Below are 21541 nucleotides of genomic sequence, written 5' to 3' on the forward strand. Positions count from 1 at the left end.
ACTAGTTTACAATTCGTCGTATAGTACATTTTGGGGTTTTATGTATTATTTGATAATAGGTCTAATGATCATCTTATCATTAATCACTCGTTATGCACTTACGAAATTCTCTCAGCAGTACAAAACAACCGAAACAGAAGCAATGTTACTGGAGCAACACAGGACTGAGAAAAGTTTAAAAAAAAAAAAATTATAAGCTAATGAAATGAGAAGAATCTCCTCAGAAGATTAAGTGACTAATTTACTGAGCTTTATGGTTTATTAATATGAATTCATTGTCTTTTTCTGGATTATGGTAATTAATAGATACATGTATTACAGTGCTCTAAGAAGGCAGATCAAGAAAGGCACTTTGTGTGTTTAATCTTTGGCTGCAGCCTGTATGTTAATCTGACAGATTCAGTTCAGTGAAGCCATGCTGAAACAAAACAGAAATGTTACAGGTCCGACAATGTCTACAAGACAATTCTGGCATGAGCCCATCATGTTAAATTTCTATCACCTTAATGGTTGCATGTGTACGGACTCTGGATTGACATCACCTGAGTTGGGTACCAAGTGAAAACACAGAGCTCATCATTCAAATGAACAACAAAACAAGGGGTTACAATATAACACGGAATAAGACTCACAATCATTTTGCTGTTAAATATGATAGCAGTAATAAAGGGTTCCGTGGTCGGCCATGGATTCTAGACCTAGGAAATCTCTGCCTCATTAACTCAGCCCCCAACCAACTTAAAACGTCCCCATACTGCAAACCAGTTCTCTGCAGCTGGAGCCACACACAGTCCGCACTTCATGCTGCAGTGCTGCAATTCATGCTAATTCAGCACTCTGGCCTTCGGTCCCTGTTTATTTTTGAAGCGTAAGTGTAAACATTTATTTGCTCATTGGCCCTCGCTCGCGGGGGCCTACTTTTAGCACAACACAGGAGACTGAGGAGAAGCACACAGAGCGCAGGCCACAGGATGTCTGAAAATACACGAGGGTCACCACATGTTGGGCTTGCCTCGACAACAAGAAAGAACAGATGCATACAGTCCACAGATGCACACAGAACGGTTCATCCTCTAATTACTAAAACGATAGTGATGAGGGGTGGAGACTCTTATTGGCAAAAGAAAGACTGCCTACCAGAATGTGTCTGCTGATTGGCTAAATTATGCCACAACTATCATACAGTCTCCTTTGTGCATGAAATGAAATTCAGCATGAGCCAGATGTGTGTGTGTGTGTGGGGGGGGAATCAGGTGTCAAAAAAGGATTCTTCTCCACTTCAAGAGGTAAAACATGTTTTACACAGATCAGTACAACTACATCCGTATCTCACGAGGCGCTGTAACATAAACACATATCATCTAACGCAATAAAGCAGCGAAGAAATGACTGTGGGGTCACCTTCTATCTGAAGAAATGGTGGCGTTTTAGATTGTAGCCCCTGAGCCCCAGCAGCCAATCTGCTGCTTATCTACTGTATGAGTAGAATAAATCAATGCACCATATTCTCTTTTCAAAAATATAGTTGTTCAAATATATTTCTCCCATTTTTTTTAAACTAACAAAATGTATAAAACTTCTTATTACATCCTGAAATTCAGGACTTGTGATGACCTGGACTCAAGCATTAACTGCATTCTGACTCACTCAGACTCTAGGTGTATTTACTCAACTACAACGCTCACTAGTTTTTGCAAATGGCAATGAAAACTTCACTTCCTTGGTGGAGGTAATAGCTTGGAAAACCCCAGGGTGAAGCATGTTGAATTTTCTCTCCTTTTCTTTTCCATAACAATAGCTGAGGTTCATGGTTATTACAGTAACTATGGAAAACATGACTTGACAAATTTATATTAAGCACAAGCCAGTGGTTCAGAAAAAACTTCAAGAGCCAATGGTTTCTCACACTACAGAATTCTACTGAAAGTGACACAGAGTGTGTGACAAAGCCACAGGCCAAACAGCCGGAGAGATAAGGGCATGTTGAGGCACTTTTCAGTGTGAGTGTGGGCGGCTCACTTCCTGTGCATTGGTCTAGCATTAACAAGCATGACTGAGACTACAGACATAAGCCCTCTGAAAGCTGACACACTGAAACTGGAAAAACTATTTAAAAAGAAAGAAACAAAAACAAACTAAAATAGCCTTACAGGCCTTTTTCTGCTGTGTGATTCTTTCCTGCAGGTCCAAACGTTCTTCTGACTAAAGCAATCAAAAATCCACATGCATCGTGACTAACCTTCTTATTTGAACATTAGAATCTTTCATCAAAGCTATGACTCTGTCCTTAAACATAATTCTGCTTTGGTTCCACTAAAAACTAAAACATGATCAGTAACATCAGGTCTTACAGAATAATTGCAATGAACGGCATCTTATTGTCTATATGGTTCATCGAATTGTGTTTAAGCCACAAATGGGCTATCATGAGTGATAAGAGGCTGTCCAGTGTTGGACACGGACACACACACTAGTGCACACACAGACACACACAAACAAAACAAGAGATCACTTACATCTGCCAGCAGACTTTCATATCACATTGCTCCTTCAATGTATTCATTTAAAAAAAAAAAATGTATTGCATTAGTTGTACCAATCCACTTAAACACTGTGACTGGAGGCCAGTTAATGTCAGACCTGGTTTGTAAGACATGCTGTGCAGACATTACTAGTGTTTACAGCAGATCTGAACGGCCACACTCAGAGGTGGATTAAAAAGCAGCCATCATAGAGAGATGGCGAAATTTGGATGTCATTAAAAATGGGTATAATGGAATACATTTTCATTCAGTCTCTCCGGGGAGTGTTGCACACGATAATACACACGAAGAGATTCACAAATAGCTGACAAAATCATGAAGAGAAAGGAAACCTCGAGAGAAGTTCAATATTTGGCACTTCCCTCCGCAGAGCTGGCCAATCACATGAAGTGGCTGAGAATGTCGGATTTTCGATTTTGGAAACCGTGATACAGACCACCCCTCTCTTATCTGACGCTATATTGGGAGGGGGTTGTCAAAGCTATCTGGCCGTCTGATAAGCAGTTTGGTTGTGTGTTCACTCTGTAAAAGACAGGCACCCATCCAGTGTTGCCTGCCTCTCTCCAAATGCCTCTTGTCCAATGCGTGCTGGGATTGGCCCTTCATAATCTAAGGATTTTACCAAGTTTGGTGACAGAAACAACAGGCCTATTGTGATTCTATATTTAGAACTTGTCAAGCAGCTGCTCCCATGTTTGAGAAGAGATATTTTCTTTCACAACAACCCTCCATCATTACAGTGGGCCATTGCTGCCATGGCAACAAGCTCATATAGCGCCCGCTGGAGGAGAAGAGAGATTTACAGTCCCACTGTGGCCGGCCCACCACCCTCTACCAGCCCTGCGGCTAAAGATGTCCCACATGATCTCCATGGTCAACAGTCAAAGACAAGGGCAATGACGATGTTTAATCTATCTGATTCTATGCAGCATGTCATCTCCCTGTTTCTGGTCTGTAATTGCTCTTCCTCTTTCTTGTCCTTTGGTGATAAGAGAAAAGATGATTCAGACCTGCAACAACAGTCCCTCATCACACTTCTGACCAGGAGATGTTGCAGAATAAGCTTGTGTGGCAAACTAAGCTTGTCATCTTAAATTCAAACTGAAAAACTCTCAAAGCCCAAGTACAGCATGAAACTTAAACTGCAGTCCTGGAATAGCAGTGGCAATGAAGGTCGGAAACTAATGATCGGTCTGAAAAAGAGGCTGAAATGACAACAAAATTCAATACGCCCCATCACATTCCAGAAGAAGAGCTGCCATTAATTTTATTCAAGGGTCAAATTAATCATTAAAAAACAACATTCTGTATCTGATTTACAGCAACACAGCATGCCCACAGTTCACTTGGTTTAAAGGAGGCATGAAGGGAGGATGTCAGATACTGTGATATAATCAGGTTTCGTTACTCAAATCTTCCTGTTTCGTCAGAACCAGTTAATTCTCACATCATATCAATTCCAATGACAAAAATGTATGATTACTGAAATGAGATAAATGAATAAATATATATCAGATAATTTTGTTTACCTTATTTGAGTGTACATGTTTGTATTTCTGTTCTTCAATGCAAAAGAACTCTGCATTTTCTGATATGCTATACCAAGTGAACAACTGATGAACCCTCTAAATGCCTAAACAAAGGGCTTGGTAATTGACAGCAATTAGCAGAAAAAGTATTGAAAATCCGACATTTACAAACTCTTACCGGCCTAATTTTGCTCACGACGGTTAATTCGGTTAATACATTCCCCAATGTGAGCATTTTTGAACTGTCGGGTTATAAAAACATCTAATTAAAACATTAATCGCAATCAGGGTAAAAGTTTTAAATAATGGTGATGTTGATTAGAAGTCATATTGCCCAGGCCTAAATAAACATAAGACATTAGTAGCGATATAAATTGTTGTGATGTGAGCTAGAGATCAGCTTTCAGATTTGAATCAAATACAGTCGAACAGGGTGCTTTGTGCTCGAGGCTATCATGACACATTTAATAAGCAGATCTGTCAGAAAGGAAGATACTTTTATGGTTGTAGGCAGCAGTGAAATACTAATACCGCACCATCAATCTGCTCTCCAGTCCTGACTGTGATAGCAGCTCTGTCTCTCATTTTTATGAGTCCATTTAACATTTTATGATGATTTCATTTTATTTTTATCCTGTGATTCTCCATCACATTAAGTGCCATGTAGAAAATAAAACTGCAACCCGGCTTAACTGTTAACCTCAATATTTCATTGGCAGTTTCCATTTAATTTGGACCACAAAGTGTTTACCCACGTCTGCATCTTTCTACTGTCTACATTCAAGGCGTTAAGGGGAGAAAATTATGATTGATTCATTTACAGATCAGATCTTCTACCACCTCACACAGTCACTTCCTTAGAGTCCCACATCACTGTATATTTTGCATGAGCTTGAAAATGCCGTGGTTCTTGTAAGGAGCGGTCATATGTGCAACAGGCCTACAGCAGAGCCAAGTCCAGACATGTCAGTGAACAGGTTAACACTCAGCCACAGTACACACAGAAAGCCCTTCTCTGATGACAAGTGGGTAGCGTTTCTTTTTAACTCGTCGCAGCGTGGTGCCGCCGAAGTGGGCCAATCTGGTTAGTGCAGCGCTGCCTTAATAACTTTCCCTGTGGCCAACAATGACAACTCTCGCACGAGTCTGAACAATGACTGAATGCCATAAAATCAGCCGTCTGCTGAGTAACATAACGGAACTTTGAGTGAAACCTTACAATGAGGAGAAGGCCCCCAATGAGAAATCACAACTAATACACTTCACTCTTTGAACTGAACACGTCAGTTCAGGGTATTTCCCATCCTTAACTCACATCACACTGCAAGTAGACTGATTTGAACTTAAGTGGTGTGTTTGTAATTGCACATGGTGTGTGTGCTCTGAAAGATTTATGTGTGTGCAATCAATCCATTAGAAAACTACGTGCGTGCATATAATTTAACAACACAAAACCTTGTTGTGTAAACATCACACAATAGTGAAGGCAGGACAACGTGTACCAGCCAATGGAATGCTTTTCTATAAACTGTGACTCAGCTAAAGGTCAGCCCACATGTCAGGGCCGACAGAGAATCAAGGATCAAGATTTCCTCACAGAGAACAATTGGTCAAAGACTCAATCACTCTGGGACCAATCAGTGCCTGTAAATCTTTGCACAGAACCACTTTCTGCATCGCTTCAGACATATTTTATACAAGCTATATTAGATCACCATTTGGTAAAATGGCCCCCTTAACGATATGCCAAATTAGCAGCCTCTGGTTTACTGCAGCCATACTGAAGAACCCGTGGTTTTGGTAAGTTCTGAGAACTGGCGTAATTTTTTCTAATAATATCTAAGTCCCACTGAATCTAAAGAAGTGTACCTCGTCTACATTTGACTCAGACATCATTCACTCCTGATATTAACATCTGTCGTAAGTGATCGGTTCACAAGGGGACAGCTCATTTGGTGAGGAAGATCTGATTGGTGTTGATTGGAGATGCATTCAGGGCACATTCTAGTGCCAGGTATGAACTGAAAGACTTAGAGCTGTAATCTTCTGATGGGTTCACTCAGGACAGATGTTAATATCAGGTCTAAACATGAATCCGGTCTTTGAGAGGAAAAGACTGGATTCATGGAGGAAGAGAGAGAGCTGAGTCAGGACGGCATGAATAAAAAAAAAAAATTTGCGAAGCTACAAAGAAAGATTTCACTCATTTTTGCAGTGTTGATATTGTAGCAGTGGTAACAAACAATTAACATTTTAGCTGTAGAGGGTCAGAGATGTCAGTTGATTCTGTGTCAGTTTATGTCTGTAAGTAAGCGAGACATGACAACAGACTTAACCAATAGCCAATAGACTATATATTGTCTTCCTGGAAAATCAGAGATGCAGACACTTCTATGACGTAAAACGTGACGTAAAGATCTTGCTCAAAGGCAGCTCACTGCCTACTGTGTTGGTAAGCAAATAAATAAGCAACAGTGACCAACTTCCACATGTTCCTTTCACCTCACAAAGTTAATTTGGTCAACTCACAGTTTGAATGCATTTCGTACTCAACAGTTGGATTATAGTTGGATGTTGAGTCAACGACATGGAAAACAGGATATAAAAACCAAATGAAACCATCTTACCTCATAGGACCAGACACACTGGACCCCGGCGAATCTCCTGACACAGCGTCCCACCTCCACATCTTCATGGGTAGTGTACATCTCCTGTAGACACTCTCGGATGTGGGGCACCATCCTCTTGAGGACCTCACGGCTCATGATGACCCCTGGCCCCCCCATGCAGAAGTTCTCCCCAGGCTCCAGAGCCAATTTCCCCAGCTCGTCCCGGGCCCCCATGCCCGTTTGGCCAAGAAAGATTGCTTCGCTGCTGTTGAGGCTGCGCAGGAAGCTCTCCAGCTTCTCGCTTTTGATGTAGACATCGTCATCAGCCCTCATGAACCACTCGTACCTGTCCAGATAATGGTCGTGCATGTACTTAAGCATCATGAAGGATTTCTTCTGGGGTGGGTATGAGTCATCCACATTCCGCAGAGCCACGATGGGAATGGGTATGGAGGTGTCAGAGCCCTCACTGGAGAAGAACTCCACATGACCTGGTATTGATTGTGCCCAGGTCCTGTGAAAGCAAGACAAACAAATACACACGTATGGAGTCAAAAAAAAGTTCATATGAACAACTGGCATAATCTGTAACATGCAATATCCCACAACAATAACCCTCAAAACAGACACAAACATTGAATACTCAAGTGGTCATGTGCATATTACCGTACAGATTGTACGGTCAAAGATTCTGGACAATGTCATGATTAATTAAATTTCCATAGGTGCAGCAGTGAAACCTCTTGTGTACAAAGGCTGCATAACAAAACCAGCTGCCATTTTGTGACTGTGTCCCACTGGATACATTTTTACACAGTAATGTTTGCACTGTGATTAAATGCATGTGTTGATGATGTTATAAAACCTGGTTATTGTTGAATTTACAGTTACAGAAAAGACTGCTAATAGGGGTGGTCGGTATTAAGGGGAAATTCACCGTAAACTTCGATCTAAATGGATTTTTACAGAACAATGAAGACCAGTAAAGCCCTCACAGATCTGAGGTTGAGATGACAATCCTTTCTATCAAACCCCTTTTGGAAAATGAGGAATTGCGGTAATGAGAATAAAAAATAAAAGACCCATGCTGCATTCGAATTTTCCAATATAATGATGCAAATGCAATGACGTTAGATAAACATCTCATTGTTTCATGTTATGCTCTATAGTTTATTTGCTGTGCCTCTTTACAGCAACATTTTTCAACATTTGAATAACACTTCCACACAACCCAGATGTAGGGAGTGAATATGCATGAAGATTACACAAAGAAACATGGAGGAGAGCAAGTGACTGAGCGTGACACAGAACATAGTCTTTTTGAACAGGAGAAGGACCAGTCAAGACAAGAAGTCTGGAACCAAAAGAGGAGCGGCTTCTGTCACATGGATGTGGTTTGGTTATATTAAGTCTGACACAGAAAAAAAACTGTACTTATAAACTTTTAAATAATGCCCCAGACTGGTCCCCACAGCAGACCGAAAACACAACTAACCTCTCTTACCACCTCGACAGTACGGACAGATCCTATGGACAAGAGATACTTAACAAACCCCAGACTCAGACACTACAGGAGGGTTTGTCAATAAAACAACATGTGACAAAGTGTCATGGAAGGAGATGATAACAACTTGACATTTGCAAAGATATGGACCCAGTTTACACATTCAACTAAAGGTAGAGGTAACAATATATATATATCATTATCTGGACATGAAAGGACCTCTTTAAGGAGGTCACATCACACAGTCCTATACCATTTACACTCTGTACTTCAAATCTTAGTAATTTAAATTTTAGGGCATACTGCCCAGCCATAGTTCCAAGCACATTTGTCATGGAGAGAAATTACCATTTGTCAATGCACTTCGCTCTTACCCCACATGATAATTCCATTTAAACCTAAAATTAGCATTCATTAAAGCAAAGCTATCCTTATAAGCACCGGCTACGGGCCAAACAGCTGACTACTCATTGAGGTATAGCTGGATACTTTACTAAATTAATTATTGATTCTAGTAAAATAGTTGTGATTAACGCTTTACTAGGCATTTACATTTTATGACCACTTCACATCCACACAAGCATGATGAGAGAGACACATACACATGCCTGCCTGTCTGTATCAGTATCGCCCCCACATGCTCATGATGAGTGTATGTGTGTGTGCGCTCAGCTGAGAGGTTATGTCCTGCTGAGTAGAGAACAGAGTTTTCTTCAGCGTTTGACAAATATTAGCAAAATAACCCCATGACAAACACATAATGAATTGGATTGATTGCACAGGGAGGGGACATATTCATTATAAGAGCCATATCAGTAAACAGGCTCCAGCAATTTGACAATCGTACATTAAAAATAGTCCACTAAAAGCTGCATTTTCCATACACACCACACACGTTAATGGGCTTAATGAATGAACAAATTAATGAATTATGTCTACTTTCATTGCGCTTTTTACAGCAGAGCCATCTCTAGGAGGCCCTGCAAACACACAGTAAAACAGACAATGTTGTCACAGTAACAGGCCTCTGGCATGTGAGGAAATGTAGCTGTGCCTCAGCCTCACATTCATTTTACAATTTTAAATTCCCTACAATGCTTCATGTGTGAAGTAAAGACATGGCCAAATATAGAATCAGAATCCATTACAACAAATCCAATTATTGCACTCTAGCCTATACCAGTTTCTATAGACTGAATGTGATTTAACCCGAAGTGTCCTCTCGTTGATAAATTTACTACTTTTATTGTAAAACTTCAATAGAAAATTGGTTGTTAGGTGTCACAACTGATTATCATCAGGTGGTGCAACCAAGTAAAATATTAATTCAAACCAATTAACAATGGGTTAAAGTAGACAAATGGTTGATACATAGAATGTAGATAGTAATTGTTCTTACTGCATTAATTTGTATGTTTGAAGAATTCTATTTCTGTCTTTTAATGCAAATTTGGATGCTTACGATACTGAATCCCTGACCAATAGAATGTCAATCTTAAATTATTCTAAATACAAAAACACAACCACAAAATAGTAACGTGCTAGACAGCGTAGACAATAAGAGATACTTGACTAAGATTTAACTTTTGATAAGGTGTAGGAAAATATATATATATCTTGACAAATATTTGTTTGTGCCACCCCACCTTTTTAGTGGTGAAGTTAAAAATACTGTTAAAAAATGGATTTAAGCTGTCTGAAAAGATACTTGACAAATGACGCTTGTTAAAACAAATGCTTCTGGACAAAAAAATATGTATTACATATTTTGAAGGACTATCTTTTTAGAAGTTGTATAGGTAAATTGTATTTTTTGCCAACGACCATTTATGCAAACTAATGTAAGATGTCATAAATAATTTTAAAATAAGATATGATGTAATGGTTAGCTGCAGTAATACACACGAGTTTCCACATGTTTAAAGTTTTGGTTGAGAACACTGTTGTTGAGTAATTTTCTCCTGAGTATCAAAGTGATTGGTCCGTCTCGTATCATACCTGCACACTGCTCATATAGAGCCAGAGAGTTGGTTCATCAGATTCACATGATCTCAGTTGCAGTTCTTTTTGCAAAGTTTAATTAAATAAAACATGGGATTAAAAACATGTTCTTCCGTAAAATTTCCATTTCTCACGAATGGGTCTTCATTACAATTGTTAAGAGGTCTTAAATATGAATAACTTTTTACAGATGTGTGTGCTAGATTAACTCTCTTTTACAATAATCCATATGCTTACCAGTCAAACACACAATATGTGTAACAGATTGGGGCTGTCACAGACACATTTTCTATTTAGGGAATGGTTGGGTGACACTCCCCAAGACCCCTCCAATGTGACTGCCCTGTTCTCAGTGCTATGTGAATCTGGTGGAAACCCAGAGAAATACATTCACTGGACAATAATCTCCTGCACAACATCAATGGAGCTGTTGGCATCAGAGTATTGAAAGAAGGTTTAGGCCTAAATCCAAATCTGCAGAGCCCTTAAAGGATTATTCTGGTGTAAACAGTACCATGTACACTCATATCTGCATGGAAACAAATTGCAGTTCTTTCAATTTCGATTTTGTGAAATCACAATTATCCTAACTCCTTGAATGGAACAACACTTTAATGGAGATCAGACTAGGCTTTTGTTATCAGACATTCCAGCTGAATGCCTTTTCTGCAAAGCCCTCCACCAGCGTCAGACTCAGGTCATGACCAGAAAGCCTCACCTGAACATGAAACGAATTTCTAGTCATGTTCTACACGGAGACTGAATCGTTAACCTTGTTTCTGTTTGTTTTCTAGTGTTTCCAACACAGGCATGTGAAACTAAGGAGCATTAAACTTGCATTTGACTCACACCATCCACCGTTAAATTGACGATGCCCTCAGTCCTGACCCTTTATCGCTTTATGATTTTAGTAGCAGATTATGAGATATACAGTGGATATCTGCTGTTCTAAGTAGAACTTTGATATATTTAATAGGGAAGACACAAGTTTTTTTAGGAGGCTTTAACATGTATCATTAGTGCAGTAGTAAAAAATGACCAGTCTGAGGCCTGAGGTCCTACGACATGCTCAGTGGAAATGTCAGAAGGCCTGATTGAGTGCTGATTGAGTACGACTCTGATTCTCTTGGGGAGCTGTTGAAGTTAGAAGGTTTGAGAAGCCCTGGTTTGGCATCATTCTTCCTCAGCAGATCTGTAGTCCTCATGTAGGACCACAAGACCCAATATACTTTCTTAGCTGCACAAGAGCAGAGATGACACTTCACAGGTCGCCCAGCTTAACCTCTCCCAGTGTCACTGACCAGTCAGTAGGCCAGTCAGTACAAACTCATTATGTCCAGATCTTGTCAAAGAGCTCCATTTTATGTGTGCAAGTAGTCATTGAGAAAGCTATCAATTATCAGTTGTTTTAACAATCAATTCATCTTTTAGGTCATAAGTCAAGCTGGACTTGGACTGTCTAATAGAGACTGAATATATTTAGATCAGGGACAAGACAGAATCTCAAAGGCATTGGATAGAATGGTGCAGCTGCAAAATTATAATCGATTAGAAATGTAGGGTATATGGTTTGAATATTTCACTCAGGGTTAACATTGAGTATCCATATCTATGCATGAACTTAATGTATGCAGTGATGCAATATAAACAATATGTTTGCTTTTCTAGGTTGAGTTATATGTATTCACTTAAGTTTGTAATTTTTTGATTTAACAATTGAGAATTTGTTAAATATTTGCACAGCCTTTTACTTTTACCTCTGTAATTCTTAGGTGGTTTTCCTGGCCTTTGTGTTTAAATCTTTCTACAAATAAAGTTGAATTGAATATCTTTCAGCGCACTCTAGCACTATTTTTAAACGTCTTTTCTCATGAATTCCCTCTGAGAGGAAGAACCCCTGACTGTCGGCGGTGTGCAGCACTGGAGCTGCCCGCTAGCTGCTTGGTCGTTTCATCGACGTCCCCCAGGTGACTGAGTGACGGCCACACGGACACTGCTGGACCGTTACCTTCCACAGAGGAGACATGATCCCCGACACACCACGTACCTGTGCGCGGCCACGGCCCGGCTGTTCAGGTACTTCTGGGCAGTCATGACACCGACGAACAGGAAATTGTTGGACCTGGAGCCAGGTTTCTCGGTCGCCGGGGAACCGTTATCCTGCGGTGGCCATAACACTCCGCCGTACTCCTTCCTCAGAGCCCCGTTCAGCCCGCAGCCGGCGGGGCTCGCCTTCCGCTTCTGTCCGGCTTTCTTCAACTCGGTCGCCTTGGGTAGAATGAGTCTGGAAGCCAGAGTGAACCCGACCACCAGCCCCAGCAGAACACTAAACCATGCTCTTCGGCTTCGACCTGCCATTCCCCAAAACTTCACCAGCTCGCCGTGGATCCCCGCTGTGTCCTAAACAGCGGAAAAGACACTAACCGGTGGACTGAATTAAAAAACGCAACAAATGAACGACAGTAACGCAACAGGAGCAGATCGGTAGAGCTGCCGTGTCTCCAGAAAAGCGGGCTCACACACACTCTCTCATGGTAGAAAAGCCCTTTTCTTCCAGTTGCCTACGTAGCATCACAGCAGTCTCCTTGAAGCCGCCACCTGAACCGCTCTCCCTGCGTCGCCCTGCCCGCTGTTCATCAAACCTTCCGTCGGGCTCCACCATCGGCTCACTTCAACGCCACTCGACAGACGCACCAGCTCTTTTCATTGCCTTCTGCAGCGGCCCCGTCTTCGCCATATTTCGCCGTCGGAAGGATTCAGACTGTCCTGATCGCTCCTCGCGAAACGGTTTAACGTCGAATTGACCTAACGGAATTTCCGTAGAAGGGCCATGACTGGCTGGCTGCGTGAATCCGCTCCAACCATTGGCCCCGAGCTGCTGCGTTCAGGGTGTGTGGGGAAATTGTACAACACTGGATACATCTGCCACACGATGGTATTTCTGAAAACTGGAGGTGCTCTCTGTGACAAACACCAAATCATTTATATTGATAACAACATCATGACCCCAGCAACAACAATACCACAACCAATGATAAAACATGCCAGTGATGTTCAAACCACACGTTTTTGGACTGTAACAATATTGTGAGCAACTACAAATCCAGTCAAATGCAGATGATTCTGATTGAGATAGATCTAATTTCTTCTTTTTAACTGTATACATTTCTTATGTTACTTTAATCATCCAGCAAGTCCAGAATGTATTATTCTTGGTCACTGATCAGTACTACGCATTACATAATATCCACAATCAATAGAGTTCAGAGCTGTTCTATTTAACTATTTGCTTCTTTACTTGAACTAACTTGTTTGCTAAATGATGGATTAACATGAGCGACCGCAAACGTAGCCTGGCTCTCAGCCTGCTGTCTAGTCTCGAGCGCCCCCTTGTGGTTCTCATGGTTTTAAGGTTTTTTTCCCCCTTGATATTGTAAGCATGGAAACTAAACTTAACCATACAAACACAAAACCTTTAACCCAACCGATTAAGAAGGGGGTTTGGAGAAGTTAGCGAAGCTTTGATGCTCACAGGGCTGGTTCACTCCACGTGGACAAAATAGGTCAAACTTGTGTGATATTCTGTCTGTGATTGTCATATATATATAGCGTACTTCCTCTGTGCACACACAAACACACACGCACAAACACATACACACACAACTTAAATATCATGACTAAATGCCTAACACAAAAACATATTACAATAATCTATTAATATTGGTAAACAGAAAAATGCCATTCATCAGTTCTGTTAATTTTCACAAAATGGAGGCCATACATTAATGGTGACATTGTCTCAATTTAGTTTTTGTGCCTCTAAATTGAACCCGAATGAAAATAGACCTAAACTTTTTTTAAAGCCCAAACTCATTAGGTGTGCCAAAACAACTGACAAGGAAGTCTCTGACAAAACCTTTTGTACAATCAAGACTGTTCAAAGTGAACCCAGAGGAAATGCAGGGTATACGAGGGGATCGCAAAGTGTGGAGGCTACAAAGACTACAAAGCAGCTGGGACTCTCAGAGTTGGTTGATTACCACCATCACCTGAACTGTTATGAAGCAGCCAACTGTGGCAAATTGTGGGTTATACTCAGAGGAGCAGCACGGTAAGTACACATCAAGTATGTGCTATGTGTACCACGTGTTGGCATTTCTCACAGGTGGGTCTCACTTGTCTGCTTACCTGTTGGCACGTGTTCAACATTTTCAACCTTGCCGATATTACACATTTTCTCCTTGCAAACAAAGGCAATAGACGTGAATCCAGAATGATTTTATTGCCACTAACAAGTTTGTGCATGTATCCAAAGCCTAATATATGTTATTCCTATGTGCATGCTTGTCCAATAACAATCAACATTACATCAATGAGCCTGTCCATGCACTGTGCAAGATGTTTATTCATCACCATAAACATAACCTGGAGTTAATTTCATTCCTCACACACACACACTATCCTGCTGACAAACACACTCAGTTTAGAACATGTGGATTAATCGGCTTCTAAAGATTAGTGTCCAGTGTTTTATGTCTTAATTTTCAGAGTTTCAAACACGTCACTATTCGCCCAGTCTACCAGCTTTAAAACATTGCAAATTGTGAGGTGTTGGAGAAACACTGTAAAAAGAGAACTGCAGTTTTGAAGAAGGAAAACTTAAATACAAAGAATTGCCTGCAGAGACAATATTATGCAAGGCTTCAACACATAGTTTCAGTCGTACAAAATACTTTTATAGATTGCATGCTTTCAAACAGAGTTTCAATCTTTCTTACGTTTTTTTTATTAATCACATAAATGGTCTGTGTACAGAAAGACCCAGACAGGGAAGTCAGCAAGTATTGAGAGACCGATAGACACTTTGCTTCGGATTTGTTTGTGTTTTTATCTTATGAAACTGAAGTGGATCAGTTTCATACATCTAACATACATGTTCATTTACTAAGAAAGATATAATAAGTCTACTTATGCAACTGTGCCGTTCAACTCTGACAATCTGGGTTCTTATTAATAAAGGTTATGCCATTTAAATTGCTATAATATAAAAGATCCTTTAGTTGAGTTGATCATAGTATGTGTTAACTTGACTGGCTTCCAGTATCACAAGCCTCCCCACTGGAATGAACTGTAAGATAAACTGAAGCTACAGACACTCATTCATCCAAGAGGCTGCCACCATTAATAATATCTGTGATAGTGATAGTGATTTGTACAGTGTGTCTCCAGCTCTTTGTGCATTCACTCAGTACAACACACATGACATCTTTATTTTATATAGCTTCGAGCCAAAGAGAGAAAGCTGAACTCCTGTCCTAGAAAACCTGAGCCCCCAGATTCCACAACCATTCTTAACTCTATCCTTTCACTCCACATTAGGCCTCAGTGTGCCAGATTCAGAAACAAACCTGCACTTAATTTAACTATCACAAACTATTTGACACAATGAAACTGGAGCTTTTTGCCTCGAGCCACAGAGAACAGTCAGTACTTCTCCACTGAAATACTGGCTTTTAGGCCTGCTGGGAAATAATGAGGATCTTAAAGCTTTAGAGCTTTATTAATAATTATAGCCCCCTTCAAGACAAGCTTGAGGCCTTTATCATTTCAGCTAATGTTGCAGGTTTAGACACAACATATCAGGTATATTTTGGTTTCAGAGTTCAACACACACACACATACTATTTTAATGACATTGGCACAATGCATTCACTAGCCACTTACCCCAACCATCACAACTAAATGCCAAACCCTAAACACAATTCTAACCCTAAACCCAAATCTTAACCTTCAAACAAGCCTTTGAACTTGAGGACCAGTCAAAATGTCATAATTAAATGCTTGAGCCCAACCTAATTCTAAACCTAAGTCTTCACTCTCAAACAGTCTAATGAAATAGGGACAGAGAGTGAGGACCAACAATGTCAAGACTTCCTCATTCTGTAAGGTGAAGGCTCATTATGGCCCTCACAAAGACATCTGTGCAAGAATCCACACAGTTAGACAACTGCTAACTTGTAATCATAAATGCAAAAATTATTCCCAAATTTCCCCAAAATCTGATTTGCAAATGTTTTGAGAAAAGAGAATGCTTTCAACATGTTTATCAGATCTGAAGGAACCAGACGATGTAACTTGTCCACAAGACAAGCCCAAAGGGCTCCTGTAAACCATCATAAACATGGGGCCTGTGTGCCCCTGAGAATCTGGAGCCCCGAGGCAGTTGTCCACTTTGATGTGTGTTCAAAGATCGTGGGCTCAGCTCCACTTCCTGAATAAATTCACTTTAACTAAAGCTTACAAAGAGTTTATAAAAGCCCCACAGCATGTTGCACCCACATTCAAGTGTTCAGAGAATCACCGGTGGACACACTAAAACACTTTGTTGACATATTTTTATTTTATTATAACTAACAGTGCCCAACAGCTACAGCTAACTGTAAAGTTATGTTATTACACACTTATTCAAATATATCAGGCAGCACACAGACTGTAAACATCTTCAGCCAAACCAGGTGGTTAAAACCATTTACAGGTTAGGCTTCATTACAAGCTTTCAACTCCATTATTCATTTGAAATTTAAAAGTTATAATCCAAGATTATCCTGTTATCTTTGATGCTAAACAATACAGCAGCACAGAGATCAGAGAGTAAATAACAATGATGAGAATCAGACAGGAGGAAATCAGACACGACAGAAGGCATGTGCTGTTAAAATAAAGCTAACCGAGCAAAAATCTTCATGTAAGTGTGGGTTTAATAACGTTGTCAGCTTGGTTCAATCAGCCTGTGTGCACATAAAGAATGTCAGAGGTCAAAGGTCACGCAGACCCAAGTCTCTGACCTTCTTTAACCTCATCCACCAGATGAAGGCCCTCTCCGGCCAGGTCTAAAGGTGCAGGAGCCTCCTGCTCCTCCAGAGAGGGGGTTGTAGCCTGAAAGAGACACAGGACAACAGAATGAAACAAAAATAGGGTAGGAGACATGCACGTTCAGTATTTAAGGGTTGGTGTTATATAAACGACTGGCAGTAGCAGAGGGTGTAATGACTTGTTCATAGACAAAAACATCATCCAACAATATCACCTGAATAACTTGGCCTTTGCTGACCTCTAGTGGTTTAACTCTTCATCACTCTTTAGTGACATAGACGTGTACTAGTGAGTCAGTACACTGTGACATCACTGAATTTCATTAGTCTAGAAACTCACCCAGGGCCGAGAGACACTGCTGCTCAGTCTGGTGTACAGAGTGCAGGTTTATGAATGGAATTTAACTTCCCTCCATTTCTACTGGATTAAATTGCTTTTGCACTATGGTTTGGACCATATGTTTAGCTTGCCCGCCCCTTCAATGACGGCCAAGAGGTTGTCTCCATAACAATCTGTTCAGCTCGTTGTTTTGTCAACGGTGACAGGGAAAACCTGATATTGAAATTCCTCTGGATTTGAAAGAAAAGTAGCTTCATTACATAACATTGGAAATTCCAATAGAAACCGCAACATATTTTGAATTGGTACATGGTCCTTTACATCAAAGCACATTGTGTTGAATCACAGGGCATGTACGATTTTTTTATAAATGAAAAAAACTGTATGAAGAACAAAAAGTTAGGAACTAGCAACATACAGTATGACTAGCACCTCTTTAACCTCAGTATTTCCCCATCCTGAGTTACTGTGGTGATTCTCTCTTTCCAAACAGGTTGACAACTTGTGCATTTAAAACATTTGCACTGATCCCTCAAAAACAAAGTTCAGAAACTAAGTTCAGATGTTGAACTCAAACATCTATGGTCAGAACAAAATATCAGCTTTTTCCAATGTACGCAATCTGGGGACAATGGCAATGATAATATTGTCAACAATACGGCCAATTTCCATCCGTGTAGAAAAACAACATAAGAAAGAGTTTACTGGAGCTCTCCCTCTCTTTAACATTTCAAGCTCCAGTGTGTTCCAGCTGCTGTCCTGTGAAGTACATACCAGCACTGCGAAGTGGCTTCTTATCCGTAGCTGGTTTCTGCTCTGTTGTTGATGAGCTTGCCTCTTCCGTGGTCTGCAGAGAGATGGAGTCATTAGATACAACAGTGGGGGACTCGCATCATGTCCACACTGATGTGTGAGAAAGTAGTTGACAGCCATAAAACCCTTTGATCATCACTTTTTTTTATTGAAGTTAAGTATTCATTTTACAGCAGAAACCATTCAGTGCTGTTTGTCAATGTGATTGACTATAAAAGAAAACAATGAAGTGATGTCAGATTTCTCTGACTGGCTGAGACCAAACATGTAAAGCCAGAGTCAACTGATTTGACTTTGACTGAGCCAACAGATCAGTTCAAAACATTGCAGGGAATAATGGAAAAAGCAGGAACTGTTAGATGAAGAGTTTCCGACAACAGAATGTTAATGTTGTATCAAACAGCACTCGCTGGCAACTATCAACCCTGAGATTTGAAGGATTAATAAGTCCAACTTTAATTTGCTCTTCAACTACAGATTGACAAATCTTTTCTCTGCTGGGAGGAAAGAAAGAAGCAATGTTAACTGACATGTATAAAAGTCTGATGTCCAGGTATAAAGTACATCAGTGTATTGTTCTGTTTCTAAGACCGGATTCAGGACTAAAGTTGACAGGGCTTTTGAAGTCATCAGCTGAGGAGCCTCCCTGAGGATCTGTAGCTACAGAATCAGCATCACCTTTTTAAAGTAATAAAGCCTTTAATTAATCCTAATACATATATTTGTTACCGACATACCGCCCTATCTATTGAAATAATTTTGTTAATGTTTGAATTGTATTTTGATGTTTTATTTCTGTATTATTTTATTTCCGGAGATTCCCTGACATTTCTTTATCCTGTTTCAACCATGTAAAGAACTTGAGTGCTGTATACATTATTAGTATTATTACCTCTGTATCCAACTGAAAGGTGAGATAGTTTTCATTATGGTCTGTTGTGTTGATGGTGAACAAAGGGTTTGAAAATTATGAATTCTGTTTGATAATGTTGAAGTGAGCGAGGCCTCAGATTAAAGAACCTGCTCTAAAAATTAAAGTTACAGGACATTAAAGTGGAAACTCACCTGAGAGGGTTTTGCTCCTCCTTTGTAGCTTTTTCCCTGTGTCATGCTGTCCCATATCTCTATCTTCTGCCTCCTCTTCTCTTCTTCTTGCTGTTTGAAGAATACAATGAGTTAAGGTCCATCAGTTCAACACAACATCATCATCATCTCTCGTTCTATTCTGCACCTGTTTCTGTTTTTCTTTGAAGAGGACTGCCTTGGCATCAAGCTCTACTTGCATCTTTCTCCGGGCTGCTTCCATGGCCTCTTGTCTTCTTGCCACAAACGCAGAATCTTCAAAAACAAGCATACAAAAACACATCAAATTGAGTCTTTACTAATAAGCAGTGAATCCCTTTGAAATAAACCACTGACATGCTCCACAGATGTTACAGTGGTGCAATCATCAGTTTATAGATGCAACTTTGATATTCTCTAAAACAAGTTTTAAGTACAGTAGGTGTCACAGGCAGACATCAGGAAGGGACGACTTGTACAGAAGGGAAGAAGTGAAAATCTACTGTAAATAATGATCATAATATAATAATGAATGAGATTTGTTCAGTCAGATGTTGATGTGCACGTGACAACCTGGAGGAAGAGACCCACTCTATGAAGTCACATAGATCTTTGAAACTATTATAAAGACTACTGCAAACATGCTAAAGTTATATTTACATATTTGTTTATATTCTTTGACCCTACATTGTACATGGAATGCTGTTTTGATTTACTCACACTCGACTAATCAGACCTTTTGGCTTTGTACCTTTATGTATCACGTGACGTGTGGTTCTCACCTTGTGTAGTGGCAGTGGAGCTCTGGGAGCTCTGGCTGGATCTCTTCTTGCTCAGGTACTGGATGAGCAGGTAGCCCAGCACAGAAACCAGCAGCAGATACCAACCATACTGGGACAGAAGCTCTCCCGCTGTTTTTATACATGAGAAGAAATACAAATTATATGCATATTAATCAATATTATAATACAGCTATGGTTCATATCTTTAAAAAGAAACTGGGATGATAAAAACTACAGCATGAAAATCTGAGATGATAATTTCTGACCCAATTAATTAAAAACGTGCAGTATTGTAACTAACATATATATCATATCAGATATATGCAGTTATTAAATATGAATATCTCTGATATATCACATTAGAAACTTGGTTTAACGGTCCATATGAAGATACATTTGTGTATATATATATGTCATATATACACAAACATCATATTAGGACACAGACATACATATGTTTACATACGTATACGTACATATATGTATGGGTATATCATTTCAATAGATACAGTATGGTAATATGGACGCATAGATACACATCCAAAGACATATGACTTTTTTAACAGCTAGCTTCACCCTGGGAGACGAGCTGCCCTCACCTAACAGCTACTTCAGCTTGCAACTGGTGTTTGTCTCCATGAGCTGAGCTAACTATCAGCATTCTGTTGTTTACGATAACTGAACCACTCATCGGTTCGATAAATCTGAAGCTATATCCGGGCAGCAGTAAACAGTGTTCCGGTCTAGTGTGAACTAACCAGTCAGGCTCAGTGTAGTCAGATCCTGGTTCTTCGGCGGTTCTTTCTCCACGTGATATCCTCCCTCATCTGTGATCTCCACATCATCCATCTCGCTAACTGTCTCTCTGTCGTATACTCAACGTGATCCACTCTTTGGTCACTTGAGTTATGGACGAGTCCCCGTGTCCACCATATTTGATCGAACTAAAACAGCGGAAACGTGACGTGGTCAGTTTATACTTGCTAACCCTTTCTTCTTCGAGGATTGTTGACGGTTGTTATATGTTTAAGGCGTATTATCGCCACCTACAGGACTGAAGTGGTGATTAGGGAGAAATCTTTAACTAGGGCGGCGAGCTGCACTTTAAGGGCCCGAGCACTTGCGATCTCGGGATCTGATGCGGAAGGCCGAACAGGGACAGGCCGAGACGTCAACGTGTGGTGTGTTTTGCCCATCGCGGGAAGGATAAACACGCCACTTCCTGCCTTTAACCCCGTGTGGACACCATACGGTTAAAAATTTGATGTAAAATGAATTAAAGTTGTAAATAGAGGCTTACCTCCTTTTGGCAGTAGGCAGTGCTATCACTACATACAGACTATCACTCTTGTTTCTCTTCAGATCGTATAAATCTTTCACCTTTGCAACAGTCTAAAAGACATCAGAGGAATATATGACCACTCACAATTCTACATTAAAGCAAACTGACAAGGATGGGTGGAGTTAATTAAGTCACAAAGAAGTG

General features: G+C 40.3%; 2 protein-coding genes across 2 annotated transcripts in view; both read right to left on the reverse strand.

Annotated features, from left to right (window-relative positions):
• The window catches only part of chsy1 (chondroitin sulfate synthase 1), a 52180-nt gene extending 39196 nt beyond the window's left edge, over positions 1 to 12984 (reverse strand). Inside the window, exons 1-2 of the mRNA XM_053423786.1 lie at positions 12234 to 12984; positions 6700 to 7195 (exon numbers count right to left, since the gene is read on the reverse strand). Of these exons, the coding sequence (XP_053279761.1) occupies positions 6700 to 7195; positions 12234 to 12544 (807 nt within the window). The 5' untranslated portion in view covers positions 12545 to 12984. The remainder of the gene's footprint in view (positions 1 to 6699; positions 7196 to 12233) is intronic.
• A 3580-nt stretch (positions 12985 to 16564) lies between these two features.
• selenos (selenoprotein S) lies at positions 16565 to 21048 on the reverse strand. Its single transcript, XM_053444491.1, has 6 exons — positions 20814 to 21048; positions 20056 to 20184; positions 19443 to 19549; positions 19277 to 19366; positions 18173 to 18245; positions 16565 to 17122 (listed from the first exon to the last, which is right to left on the reverse strand). The coding sequence occupies exons 1-6, from the start codon at positions 20902 to 20904 to the stop codon at positions 17043 to 17045; spliced, it is 570 nt and encodes a 189-aa protein (XP_053300466.1). The 5' UTR covers positions 20905 to 21048; the 3' UTR covers positions 16565 to 17042.
• Between the last annotated feature and the right edge of the window lie 493 nt (positions 21049 to 21541).

This window comes from Pleuronectes platessa, chromosome 1 (assembly GCF_947347685.1).
Source record: "Pleuronectes platessa chromosome 1, fPlePla1.1, whole genome shotgun sequence".
NCBI classification, from domain to species: domain Eukaryota; kingdom Metazoa; phylum Chordata; class Actinopteri; order Pleuronectiformes; family Pleuronectidae; genus Pleuronectes; species Pleuronectes platessa.

What these genes read in the sequence shown, in the direction of transcription:
- selenos (XM_053444491.1), bottom strand. Translation starts at nt 20,904, where the DNA reads ATGGATGATGTGGAGATCACAGATGAGGGAGGATATCACGTGGAGAAA. An exon ending in CTCCACTGCCACTACACAAG is followed by an intron (nt 19,550 to 20,055) that starts GTGAGAACCACA and finishes TTGTTTTTGAAG; the next exon opens with ATTCTGCGTTTGTGGCAAGA. An exon ending in TCAAAGAAAAACAGAAACAG is followed by an intron (nt 19,367 to 19,442) that starts GTGCAGAATAGA and finishes TTCTTCAAACAG; the next exon opens with CAAGAAGAAGAGAAGAGGAG.